Below are 15,107 nucleotides of genomic sequence, written 5' to 3' on the forward strand. Positions count from 1 at the left end.
CAAGAATGTATAATAACCTAAACAGTTGGAGAGCTATATGACCAAGATGGACCCAACAAAATAGCTTAATGTGGCCTTTTAACTATTTTGATTCGAGCGTCACTGATGAATCTTGTATAAACGAAACGCGCGTTTGCCGTTCCAATTTTTCACCCGGTTAACAACAATGAGTTTTCTATTCTGGTTAAAGATGTTAATCAATTCATGAGATCTGCATTTTGAAAATTATAAACTATTCAGTGATGCTTGAGGCTAAAATATTATCAAATCCAAAATCCAACACAAGTGTTTATTGCAATTGATAGAACTGAAAAGGGCCAAATGTATTGCCAAACCCAGACAAGGAACGAGACCGATGTATGAGGTTGATACATTTCTTACTTTCAAATTATTTTCTAAATTTTATAACAGAAAATTCAATGAAACAATATCCGTATTTTTTTAAGCCAGTAAACAAAAAAAATATATTGAGCTATTTCACGTGTGATGGTATGCTCTATGATCTCTGGTACATAAAAATTCAAGTTAGATTCAACATCTTTCCGAGTTTGACCCTACGAACGAAATATATAAAAGAAATGTCGACATTACGTTTTTGTCCACAACAAACAATCCCTGAATTCATAAAAATACTTTAATCATGACATGATACACATTCAACTATTTCTTTTTTTTTCGATTTTTAATCATAATTCAATACAGATTCTTCACAAAATTATTCAAGTACAAACAAACAAATATCCCAATAATATAAAAGAACAAACAAACAAACAAACAAAAAACAAACAAATAAATTGAAACAAGCAATAAAAAAACTTTTTAACTACTAAAATGCATTTCTAAAATACTTGCATTATCTTTCTGGATTTTAAATAATTTTCATAATTCAATGCAAGTTTTTCACAAAATAGTTTCATGTATAAAGAAATACTCCAAAAATATTTAAAAATAAAAAAACAAACAACTTTAAAAAAAAACACACACAATAAAACTCATCTTTATAACCACTAAAATGCATTTCTACAACGCTAATGCTAACCATTAACATTTTTTTTTAGTTTCTAGTCTACTGCGATGCCTTTTCTTATTTGTAAAGTAAATAAGTAAAACATTTTATTACAACATATTGTAATTACGAAAAACATTAACAAAACATAATTTAAAAAATCAAGTTATTAAATGCATACATTTTTTATGCATTAGCAGATCAAAATTATTACTCGAATAATATTAGTATAAATGGTCAATTTTAGATGTGATAAAATAAGTTGGAAAGCGACATCCTTTTATTATAATACATAGGCTTTATAACATTGCATTTGCGGCAGATCTATCAATTAAAATAAATATCAAAATATATTAAAAACCTTTCTAATCCTAAAATAAAAGAATAAATTGTTCACATATTATGAATATTAATTAATATTAAAAACAAATTTCGATTAAGTATGTTAAAAAAAAAAAGACTACACCTACATTGCAAATTAAAGGACTTAAATTATTTAGCTTTAGGGTAACAAAATGATAATTTGAATTAGGCATATATCATGAGAAATGGAGAGTTTTAGAATATTGTATCTAAAACAAAAACTTCAATTTAGAAAAGTCACTGGTATTGAAAACATAAACTGCATTAAGTAGAGGATGAAGTGATTTTACATCATTTTGTAGACAAATAAAAGCGTTTATATTTTCAAACATTCATCATATATAATGTTACCTTAATTTTTGGTGTAAGTAAAAGACTTATGTAAACAACTGAATATTTTGGTGTAAGTAAAAAACTTATAAATGACTCAAAAACAATTCATCATTTAAAATCCGATATCAGACCATTTTCAGAACGTTTGAATAACTCTACAATTGACTGTTAATTTACATGACTACATTTTGAACAAGATTTTTTTTATCTCTATATCTACTATTTTGCAATATTCAAGGGCAATAACTTTTATAAATAAAAAGAAACGAAAGAGTAAACAATGATTAGATTTATGGTAAGTGTATCTTCCACTGGACATCTATATTAGTATTTTCTGTATTAAATGTATAAAATCCCTCATGGTAATCGAAAAGTCAGTAGTTTGTCATTTGAAGAAATATTTTCAATATCATAAGAACTTTTTAAAGGAACATACAAATAAGTATCCATTTATATAATCAGCAGTATTAACCATAAATATAAGACTCATTGCATGTTAAAATATCAAAGATTACAACAAACAAACACAGACCTTAAAAATTTTAGTAAAAATATATCAGTTACATTATTAACATTAATCAAACAACAAGCACTCTATATAATTATAAATAAGTTAACATAAAAAAAAACAATATAGTGAATATAATTTCACAATTGAAAAAAATACATATATAACTTCCAAATAGTAATATTTCGACAGTGTTGATTTAATGCATGACCGAGTGAGTTTTCTTTGAATAACTTCAAATTTGGACAAGATTTATGATCTTTTTAGTAACCCTGTCTTTGTCATATGATCTTTGATGGCAGTGTTGACTCTTCGCAACTAAAATTGTAAGAGCAAGTTTCAAAGGATATTGAGGCTATTCGTACAACTCAGATAATCTGTAATAATCCAGGGCAATAACATGCATATGCTTGAAGTAAGCGTTAACAATAATAATTATATGAAAAGTTTATCTCATGCCCCTACATTTGTATTTTCTGTATAAAATCCCTCTTGGCAATCGAATAGTCAGTATTTTGTCATTTGAAGAAATATGTTTAATATCATAGCACCTATTTAAAGGAACAACATTATAATAAGAAACATTTTATATCAACTGGAGTATTCCCCATAAATATAATACTACTTGAGTGTTCAAATATTAATAGAGATTGTACAACAAACAAAAACAGATCTATAAAAATTTCAGCAAAAAATGTTTGTGGTATTTAAAAAAGACTTAATCAAACAAAAAGCACCTTATTTAATTATTATAAATTAATACATACACATCAACAATGAACATCAACAGACGTAAATAAAATACATATAAAACATTTCAAAATATTTTTTGACAAGTGTTGATCTAATGCAGGACCAAATCAGTTTTCTAAAAATAAAAAAAATTGGGGCAAGATTGACCATTTTAATCTCTCTTTCTCTGATGGCAGTGACTTCTCTATACAACAACAAAATTGTAAGAATAACTTTCAAATTATGTTAAGGCTATTCGTCTAACTCGTGTAATCTATAGAACCAAATTTCTTAATCAGATTGTGGCAATTCATTTTCCAAGATTATTCCAAGCTAAACACAAATAATGGATTTGACATTAAGGAAATATAGATCGGGAAAAGAAAACTTTAAAAAACCAACAACAATTTCAAGTAGGCAGTGTATCATATCAGTTTTCACAAGAGAGGCAAAAGATACCAAAGGGATATTCAAATTTATTAGTCAAAAACAAACTGACAATGCCATGGCAAAAAACGAAAAACGACCAAAAGACAAACAGTATACAAAACACACCAAAGAAAACTAAAGACTGAGCAACACGAACCCACCAATATCCAGGGGTGATATAAGGTGCTCCGGAAGGGTAGGCATACTTAAAAGAGGGACGAAAGATACCAGAGGGACAGTCAAACTCATAGATCGAAAACAAACTGACAACGCCATGGCAAAAAATAAAAAGACAAACAGACAAATAATAGTACAGATGACACAACATAGAAAACTAAAGACTAAGCAACCTGCTAAACATGTGGCACCCATCGTGTTGCTCATGTTCACAAGTGTATCGTGATGTTGGTCATGACAATTTTACAGTAATTTATAATGAAGGAACATTTTAGTAGGTGTAAATAATTGCAACGGATTTTTCTAAATGAATATAGTAGTTTATAGTTCCTTATAGTAAAGTTACATTTAAAACACAATTTATACTCATGAATGTTTTTTTTCGTTTAATATTAAAATTTACAAAAATGTCCCTTTGCACAAACATAAACCAGTTCAACTATACTTCAGCTGATGAATTATATAAATGTGTCATATATGGATTTGTGAGCATTGAGTTATATATCTAAAAGCACTGAATTGTAAACTATACTGTGACATAGTTGTGATTAAAATCATTTGTCACCGTGTGACTAGGATAAACAAATTGTTTTAACATATCTGCTTAAAAAAGGTTTTAAATCGCAGTCTCATACATTTGTAGTAGATAAAACAAATATTAATAAGTGAACTGGGTATCGACAACAAAACAAATATTCTACTTCTATCTGAATATTTGTAAAAAAAATGTAAACAGGCCACAATGATTAATTCGTAGAACTAATTAAAATAAACCATGCCCTTTTTGTTGACAGAATCTAGTTACAATACAAATACACAATATTACTTGATTAAGGGGAAAAAATAATACTTTTAAACATTAAAAACAGTATTTGTGACGTGCTGATGTAAAGCTGACTTCTCCTTTTTCATTAGTTTATAACTTGCCACGTCTGTATATTTAAATTTTCTTTTCTCATCCATCTAAATAGTGTTCTACAAAAAATTATTTGAACATTTAATATGAATACAGATGGTAATAAATAGCTATGGCAAGTGCAGCATAAAAAACATGATTAAAGGGTCCACAAGGCAAGGTTTGTCGGGAAAAGAATTTTTATTTTTATTTGAAACTCACTATGAAGTTTTATCTGTTTAAGAGAACAAGTAATGCTTCCAATAAACATTTAAAGGAAATACATTAACATAAACCATCAGTTTTTTTCTGAGGAATTAAACGTGAAATCACTGTGACTTTCTTAAAGATGTACAATTTAAGTCTCCTTGTTTGACTCATTTTATCCAATATGCATTCTCAACCGAAAAAATTAGCGACCAAAAACTGTTTATTAATCTCAAGCAAAAAAAAAACAAGGAAATATATGCAAGGGTGTTTAAAATAAACCAAAATTATCAAAATTTAGACATCTTTTTTTTTTGTTTTAAAGGGGTTGACCGGTCATTGATTAAACGTTTTCCCAACATCTCCTTTTGGTCATATCACATACAAATTACGACACGTCTGCACCATATTCTTGGCGGTACGAAAATATTTCACAATTTTGGATCAAAATAATTTAGGGTTATGTCATGGAACGTCTCTCGTCCTTTTTCTAAAAAAGTTCATCGGAAGATACCAATACCTTGTTGATAAATATTTCGTATCAACTTCACAAATAATACACGATGGTCTTGAAGTATAGATTATAGGTACTGACGTTGTTTGTTTATCATCTTAATTACGTGTTATAGTGTTCTTTCATTTGTCTTTGTAAATTATTTACTTTACTGTTTAGTCCATTTTTGGTAATATCCTCTTGGCGTGGCTCGGTACTTATACATCCCGCCATTGTGTTATTGTGCTATCGTCATTTTTTGTATTCTTGTCTTTCATTTTTGCTTATGTGCTTTGCCTATATGCCATTTTGTTTTTCTTTGTTGACATATTTGTTTGGTTTTATAGTTATTAAGATTGTAACACAATGTTGACTGCTGTACCCCTATTATTGACATTTTTACCTATTATGTCTGTTTGTTTTGTTCACACACTGTTGTCAATATAATGGAATTTTATGCGACTGTCATACAAGTGAGAGGTTTAGCTAGCTATAAAACCAGGTTTAATCAATCATTTTCTACAAAAGGAAATGCCAGTACCAAGTCAGGAATATGATAGTTGTTTCCATTCGTTTGATTTTTTTATTTTACATTTTAGCAGTATAGAGGCAACATTGCAATAGTGTGACTGAGTTATAGCCGAAGTTTAATGATTTATATCAATGATTCAACATTTCATAATATACAATTCAAATCAAATAAAACAACAAACTTTTTCACTAGCCTTCATTGCTGCAACTGGGAGATAAGGTGACGACCGTTTGATGTACTTGGGGGATGGGGAGGAGGATTTTAGAATTGATTATCTGGACTTGAAAACAATGAACAAAATAAGCTTCTCCAAGACAGGATGGAAATGAATATTCTGCCCCACAAAAAACATATTAATTGTGTTTAAAAGGTGGAAATAAATATTTCGCCAAAAACAAAATCCTCCAGCCCCTCCCCCTCCAGAAAATAAAAAGGACATCCACTAAGTGCTTTTAAAAATCGTGCCTGGAATTAACTGCCGTTGGGTATTTCTTATTGCCTATATTGTTTTGTAAATACAAATTGCAACAGAGTAAGCCGACTAGATATAGGTTTCAGTTGAAGTTCGTCAGAAAACGAAGTGAATAAAACAATTTCTAGGATTACTTTCAACTGAAATATTCATTTCACTCCCACAGATATCAAGGATTTCCAATAAAAAAATCTTTCTTTTCTACGGTATATTATTCCACTCATTCAGTTCGTCTGGGAGAACTTTTTTCAGGAACGGAGAGATCGAACCGTTTGGAAGTGAAATTAAATGAACATATATATGTTATATATAGATTATTTTTACACAAAAATAATCGAAAATTAAACTGAAATGTTCATGACTATACTCGTCATACTTTATGTGGAAAGAGCTGCTTGTGCATTGAATGTTAACCGGGTTAAAGGAGTAAAACTCGGTACGTCAGACAAACATTCGTCTTTATAAGACTCGTAAGCGGCACTCAAAACAAAATTATCATGGTAAATAGCAAAGCATGATGAGCTTTTTCGTACTCTTTTAAATATACATGTAAGTTGTCTTGGATATGAATAAGTATTTTCTGTGTGGAGAGCCTCAAAGCCAAAGAGGATAAAATAGTCCCTTCAGCTACAAATCTGACAAATACATGGTAATTGATTTAGCTATACTTACATAGAGATTAATAGAACTAGGAATAGAACTCCTCCCATTATCAGGAACACCAACCCAGGATAAAATGAAACCGAGGCTTTGTATACTCCACCATACGTTAATTGTGCAAAGGCAGTGAACAATAACTCTACACTAGCTACACTGGCAAATAACGATCCTGCAATTCAAAAAAAAATATGTTCTCATGTACTGTTCACTGTTCATTTTCGCACAATTTACCTGTTCACTTATTCTGAAAAATATTATATAATTCTACATGAAAGACAACTTAAGGTAGATGGGGTGTCTAAATTATAATCCATAGAATTTTTTAATAATTTGCCAAAATGTAGTTTATATCATGCTTTTTAAAAAAAAAATAATAAAAAGAATGGGTCACGGGGCTAATTTTCACGCTACAGGTTGTGCAAAATTGACAGATTTTGTATAGATTATGCATGGAAAACCCAATTTTCTGCATAAAACGAAAACTACACCATAGAATTTTGAGATAAAATATGAGAAGATAGCTCTAATAGTATGCTTTCAGATAAGAAATGAAAAAATGGGGTCACGGGACCCGTTTTCTTGCTACATAATAAAATAGGTAAATTCCTAACACATTCTATTGTAATAGTAACTTTATCTGAATTATCTGCCCTTACATTTGAGTTGCCTCCCCTTATGTGGCAAAGTTGGAAAAAATAGAATCAAACAAAAGTATTCTGTTTTTTTGTAAAATACAACCATAAATATGAAAAAATATGTCATTTTATATATTGAAATGAAAATGCTTACACATGAAGTACCTACTACTCTCAAAATTTGCACCTTTTATTAAAGATCTAGACCGATTGTTTTCTGGTATTTCAAAATCCAAGATGGAGGAAGACACCCTATCTACCTTAACTGCATGTATTTATAAGTTATAATCTAAATGTTTAATTATATGCCAACGTTCATTTTTAGAGCATTACGTATATTTTTCAGTTATTTATAGTTTTGTTTTAGAACAATTCTTGAATAATCTTTTACATGTATAATACGATATTTTTTTTTCATTTAAGGAATGACTGTAATATTTTTTCTGTCTATTGGAAATAACATAAACAATGTGGTGCACTCTGAATAACCTGCGTAGCGGTTTATTTAAAAGTGTGCACCACATTTTTTAGGTTATTTCGAATAGCCAGAAAAAATATTATTCATTCCTTATAATTTAATTCTATATTCAATTTTTAAGGAGTAAATTTTGAAAAAAACGTTGGTGACGTCACGATCACATGACAAAATTATGTGTATGAGCTGATAGACAAAACACTTTTAGCCAATCAGAAGACGTGTTACATCCAAAATTAAATTATTTGGACTTAATCAAATTTTCTTTACCTTGTTCGGCTGCTGTACATTGACGTGACATCATAGCTCTAACCGTCGGAAATACGGCAGCTGAACATATACCAACAATAACAACTGTAAGATATATATATATATATATATAATAGTATATAGAAAATGGTTAAATACGATATTTGAAAACGAGGATTAACGTTATTTTCATTAGTCTTTTCTTGCAAGTATACTTTGGGCTAAAGACTTTTATGTCCTTTTTGTCTTACGGTCATTTTATTCGAAATGCTCCTAACAAAGGATGACTATACTTGAATAAAATTTCTTCCGCAATACCTGTGGTCATGCATCCCCTCCCTCCCAACTTTTTTTTCTGGGGGTTTGTGTTGATCAATCTTTAGTTTTCTGTTCAGCATTTTTTTTTTACTTTTTTTTTCTCCTTGTCATTTTTTTCGACTTTATTATCTTCTAATTTTTTTAATGAATAACGAGACTGTCATGTTTTTACTTTAGTTTTTTCAGGCATCATCCTAAGTTACAAAGATTGATAAAATTTGATCCGTACAATGTACATGTACTTGAATACTTGAACATTAATCCCCAAATTTGGTTATTATATTTTTATTGAGTTTATAACACGGAAATTAACTCGTTTTCCTTTCCGACACTTCAACGAAACAATCTTATCTTCCTCTCATTAAAACTAAAATATCACTTATGTTTGTGCATTATCAAAATTACAATAGAATATTCATATTTCCAAATTTGTGATAGTCAGTGACATCAATTAAATCAACTTAAGTTATAATTCTTTCAAAGCAAACTCCAGAACTAATGCTGAAGCATTTGAAAAAAGTTTATATATTTCCAAGTAAATTTCATATTTCTGCAATAAGTTCAAAAATCGTCAAAAACTATAGAATCCCTTTTAGTACTAGCTATTATGATAGGTAAAGTTAGAAAAACCGGTAAAAATAAACTGTTAGCGATACAAGTCTTCATATTTAAGACAAGTAGATGAATGGAGTTCAGTAATTGCATGGACAAAAATTCGTCAGAGGGCTACATGTAGATAGTCAGATCATCATTCCGAAACATATGCTCAAGTTTGATGTAAATTGGTAAAAACATATTCAAGTTATGGCAAGGACAGACAAAGGTCTTCATTACAAGCCCAGTCAACTTCAAAGGCTGGGTATGTTTGATTGATTCTTGTTTACGTTAAGATGGCAAATATTATTTCATGCATATTCAGGACGATAAATACGATAGGCAGAGGCAGATTTAGGGGGGGGGGGGGCTGTGGTCCCCCCCCCTTATGGAAATTTATTTATGGTTAATCCAGACTTTTTACCGGTTCCACTACAAATTTTGTCAAGTTTGGGGGCCCGTGCCCCCCCCTTCCAAATCCTAGATCCGCATCTGGATAGGTACACGAAGGTTCTGGAAGCGTAGGTCGACCAGGATGAAGGGCGGGAAATTTGGATTGCCACTTGCAATTAAAAGTTTATTTTTACATGTATATGGGCTAGGGTCACAGATTATCCCTTGCAACAGGCCACCTACAGGCCCCACAGAGAGTTGTTGCAAGGGTCCTTAAACTTGCTGCACATGAAAGCACGGCGTCTTAACTCCAACCAGAAACCCCACTTTAACTATTGTTTAAGTAACGGCCGGGAGATGTCCAATGATGACTATATTTCTATATCTCTTGTCAACCCTTGAGGTGCTAAGATGGATAAAAATTAATGTAAACGAAAATTAAATACTAGTACATGTACTTACACAAATAAACAAGCCAGCCTTTTGTCGCAAATGCAAGAAGGAGACTGGCAGATGCTGCAGAGAGAGTTCCAATCACTAAAATTACATAGTCTTGAGTGAATACATGTAAAATACGAACTACAATCATGGCTGCAACCCAGTTCGTGAATGTCTGAACTGACGTAAAAATTTGAACTTTGACCTCAGTCCAACATATTGGTGATTTAAGTAGATAAAGTGTTAGCGTACTTGATCTCCCCAGTATAGCAGCACCGGAGAGGGCCAGGATAAATACCGATGCTGTTAACTTCCGTCGTCTCCCTTCCGGACTAGGTAAAACATAAAAACGGTAGCATTTGAAAAAATATACAAGACCGAAGGTTTCGTTGCGACCCTGCATTGGTGACGTTTCTGGAATACATAAAACACAGAAAGCTATTGTAAGTATAGTAACAACACAAATAAATATCATAGGAAAGTAGAATTCTCCGTATTTAATCCAGTAGCCCATTCCAAGTGTTGCGAGGGAATAGGTGATTGCTGCAGTACCTTCTACGACAGACAACCTAAATGCCCTATTTTTACCAGGTTCCGTTACATCGGCAGTCATTCCAAACAGTGCCATCAGCATGCCTCCAAAGCCACCAGTAAGGCCTTCAATCACTTGTGCAAGATACAAAATATATAAAGATAAATGAAAATGTATAACTATAATGTAAAGTATCTCTTTTAGTAATAAACCAGCTAAACAAAAGCACAGTACAAATTTTCTCCCTAGTCGATCCGAAATCGATCCTAGACATACAATTGGAATTACCGATAAAAATGTACTACAAAATCCAAGATACATTAAAAATTGTGAAGATTCCTCTTCGATTTCATCAACTACAGTTTTCTCATTATTTGACGAATTAGTACTAGGACTGTGACATTTTTTCTCCTCGTGGTTTATAAAATTGGAAACATTATGTTTTTCTGCTATCACTGTGATTGCATAGTATTGCTGAACTGGCAGAATACAACTTGCAGCAAGAAAATATAGCACGACTAAGACTTCTATCGGCGTCCATTTTGATAGCTGGAAACGCTTTGTTCCTCTAGCTGAAGGGTTTAACAAAGGAGTGGTGGCGTCGTCTGTTGCCATCTTTACTTATCTGAAGAAGAAAAAGTATTACAACTGAAAAACTTTGTCAACTCTACCAATAATAAATCGAGCACTCCGCGAATAAAAAAAAAGCTTACACCGTTATTGTAGAAAAAAACCTATTTAAAAGTAAAGCAGCATTGAAGTCAGAAGACTGTTGGATAAGGCCAAAAGATATTCTGGTATTTAACAGTGCATAACGAGACATTTCTATGCTTTAACGGTGCATAACCAAAAATCTCCATTGAATGTCTTAGCGTAGGCTTGAACATTCAGAGTATAGGTAAGGATGCTGGAAACACAGTTAAATGTTTGGCCCAAAGTATACGTTCGAGCTTGATTCCAAAAAATCAAGGATTCTTAGATATAGTATTGCTTATATTGTTTTTATTGTAGGTCTGTCTCTTTGTCATTTGTAATAGACGTATACCAGCATTATCTAGTTAACTCTTTTTTAGTATACATGTATATCATACATTAACAAAATTGCTTTATCCAGAAACAAGTTTAGTAACAAAGGAGATTCAATAAGGAGTCTGGGTCGGTAATTTTTATGTTTTATATGTGGAATGCGCTCTGACGTCTCGGCCTATAGTTGACAGTTGTAACATTTAAAGTCATGACAGTTGTGACGATCTTTTTGCAATTGGGAGAAATCAAAACATTCAAACTTTATAGGATAAAATTACTGCTCATACCGACGAGACAAATATTCAATCAAGTTTTAGATTCAAATAAACAATTAATTTCGAATACATGTATATACAACAAATTATTACATTTTTTTTACTTGCATTACGAGACGAAGTTCTCAACATCACCGGTCCTCTTCAAAGTTTAAGATATACATGTTCTGATCATCATGAGTCATCGATAAGATATACAGACTGGGAGAGACATGTACATGTATATAAGATCACATGTAATCACATGTACAACGTTATACATTTTACATGATTATTCTCATTTCTTTTGAATTATTCAATTTTATGGAAACGCCTTTAAATATGATTAACTTCAATACTTAATAATAAATTTGATAAATTAACTGCATGTACTTTATATCTAAACTTTTGACCTCTTAAAATCGATTAAAAGTTTTATGTTATGTTTTGAAACATGTATATTTTTTTCATGAAGTTTATGGTGAGCGATTAAATATTTAATATTCACTACCGAGAATTGTGTGTGAACTTTCTTAAGTACATTACTTCTAACACCTGAGATGAATTATTTCATTTATGACTGCTACATTAGAGCTTATGTTATATCCTTATTTGTAGACTATGCCGACTCTAAATAACGCATTTATAAGTTATTGACGTAGAATGATGTGCGACTGCATAAGGTTAACTTTTTTAAATGAAATGTATTCATGGTATTTGTATAAACATCATCGCAAATTATCAAACAACCATATTTAAAATCGGGAAAAAATAATTATTGCAACAGTAGAACTATATTTATCGAGTCATCTAGGTCTTTTGATTATACTGCCACTTTCAAACGAGAAACTGTGTTGAGGGGGGGTACCCGAAAATGTTAAATACATTATCAGTTTGCATGTTTTAAAAACAAAAAATATAATGAGGTTTTTTTTTCAAACTAAAGCCAGTGATGTCCAAATACAAACCGTGTGCATTGTAACACGATCAGATAACAAGCAAACAAGAGTCTATACCTCTTGTATAGAAAACTTCTGGCTTTAATCATTATACAATATTCGTACATGTAACCACAAGATCGAACTGAAAATCCGACACTTATATACATGAATGTGTATGACAGACTTGAGAGTTATTACTGTTAAGTGCAATGTATTTTATCCGATTTGTAGAATTTACAGTAAGGCGAATTTGATGTTGGGATATGACAGGCGTTTCGTTATTTTTGGAAATGTTTATCGATAAATGTGGGGTGAGTCACTGACATGGGGTGCTCACACTTCCGCCTTGTTTTTCCCTTCTTTTTCCAATATCCTGCATACCCAATTTTTAACCCCTTTATCCCAAATCCCCACTTTGATTACCACCTACATGTATATCCGACATCCCAAATACGTGTCATCCCCTCCATATTACAGTACAATGTAAATTAGGATTTATATACATGTACATGTATAGAGGAATTAATTAAGGGTACTCCCGTGGGGGTTGGGACCAACTTTTGGTGAAAATTCCTATTAAATCATATAAAAATTAACAAAAACAAGACTGGCATTTGTTTTTTCCAGCTCAACTTATGAGTTTTTAACATTTCTGATCCTGCAGCTGAACCTTAACTGTTGATGATAATGGTCAGTATAAAATATTAAAAAATACTTGAATATAACTTAAAAGGGGTTGTTATTCAAAACTTGTCATACGAGTGTAAATCTAATCAGTTTATGATCAACATATAATAAGCATTCAATAGTAGTCAATAAGATATATACATATTAGACAGTTCATTTCATGAATATTGACATAAAGGTCTTTGTTAACCTGTTGACGGGGGTTAAGTTGCGGTCAGTATGTCGATTATTACATAACTGCATTACATTTGTGATATTTATAATCATATTAAAATGCAGAATTTGGTTTCTCTACATGCATATCTTGAACATTACTTACCTGTAAATCGTTATCAATGTAAAATACTTCCGCAAGAAAGGCATATCTCATGAGGAAGTACCGCGTGACAATGTTATTATTTATTGTTTACATGCATTCGGAACACCTCGGATTATCATAATTATCCCCCCTGATTTTCCCGCCATATTTAAGTTAGATTTCACCAAGGAATTGTATATTTCAAGGAATTGTATATATACAATTCCTTGATTTCACTAAACCAATTAACAGATTAAGAAGACACATATCATTTTAAATTATATAGACGACGGATTCATTAATGAAAGCAAGCACAAACTCTATTATAAAAAAAATCAGCAGTCAGAGCACACACACATTCTGACAAAGAATGTACTTTTCCCTTAAGTATACTATATATACCATTGTGATATCAATTCAGCAAAATTACATTATCACTGGAATCAGAAGGCCATTACTAGATTTTACTGATAAGATAAGTGGACTAACTTTTATTGCAGTTAACATTTACGTATAGTCTGGGATAGTATATATTTTAGACATCATTTAGTAAAGGAATGTTTTGAAACTTGGAAATAAGTTTCTTCCCAGATCAAGAAATAGCATCTTACGGAAAATTTTTTTTTTCATTTTAATAATAAATTGACTGTCAGTTAGTTTTTGGTAATCAATATACACTTTCACAATTACAGCAGCAATCACAGGCGGGACATAGGGTTCTGTGGAACCTTTACATTTTGTTTTATGTTGTTTTAATGGCATAGAATATTAAAGATAAAACCTGTTTTTTGTATTTTAATTTTATTCAATTAATTAACAACCAGAAAAAATTGCATAGTTTGAAAATTATAAAAAATATATTGAATATTCTCATATATCTTCAGATTGATTTTGCATTTAACAACCATTTATAGGAAAGATTTCCTGGTAAAGTGAGCAGTGTATTTAAAATGATTTCATTCAATAATTATTTTGGGTAAAGTATATTAATTATTTCCTATTTTTTAAGATAGACTTCACAAATCAATTATTTATCAAGAAAATTGCCCCATCTTAGATATCATGACAATCTTTGAAATCTGCAAAATTACAAATAATTGTTATTTCACGAAAGAATTAAAAACAAAAAATCCAGAAAACTTTAAATACAAGATCTATGAATAAAAACACAATGCATAAAAAAGTAACTACAAAAGTATGGAGTTTAAAGATTCGAATATATTATAAACCTTCAGGTAGTATATGGGAGTATAAACAAAAAAGGATTAACTTTTTCATACTTTGCCAAAATGTAGTATATATTATGATACAAAATGTATGTTCAAAAATCTAAAAAAGATAATAGGTCACCAGCTTGTTTTCAAGCTACAGTTTGTGAAAAAATTACACATTTTGTATGGACTATAATAGTAAATAGAAGGTTTAAAACGATCTAAATGATAGAATTTTGTAATAAAATA

The 15,107-nt window shown here is 30.8% G+C and overlaps 1 protein-coding gene across 1 annotated transcript; it reads right to left on the reverse strand.

The window, feature by feature from the left end:
* Positions 1-356: 356 nt before the first annotated feature.
* LOC127698878 (proton-coupled folate transporter-like) lies at positions 357-13,739 on the reverse strand. The gene is made up of 5 exons (XM_052202592.1): positions 13,669-13,739; positions 9,934-11,066; positions 8,188-8,271; positions 6,820-6,976; positions 357-4,523 (listed from the first exon to the last, which is right to left on the reverse strand). Exons 2-5 carry the CDS (start codon positions 11,054-11,056, stop codon positions 4,460-4,462), a joined length of 1,428 nt encoding a protein of 475 aa, XP_052058552.1. The 5' UTR covers positions 11,057-11,066; positions 13,669-13,739; the 3' UTR covers positions 357-4,459.
* Positions 13,740-15,107: the final 1,368 nt, after the last annotated feature.

The sequence above is a fragment of the Mytilus californianus genome, unplaced genomic scaffold (assembly GCF_021869535.1).
Source record: "Mytilus californianus isolate M0D057914Y unplaced genomic scaffold, xbMytCali1.0.p SCAF_4, whole genome shotgun sequence".
Lineage (NCBI taxonomy): Eukaryota > Metazoa > Mollusca > Bivalvia > Mytilida > Mytilidae > Mytilus > Mytilus californianus.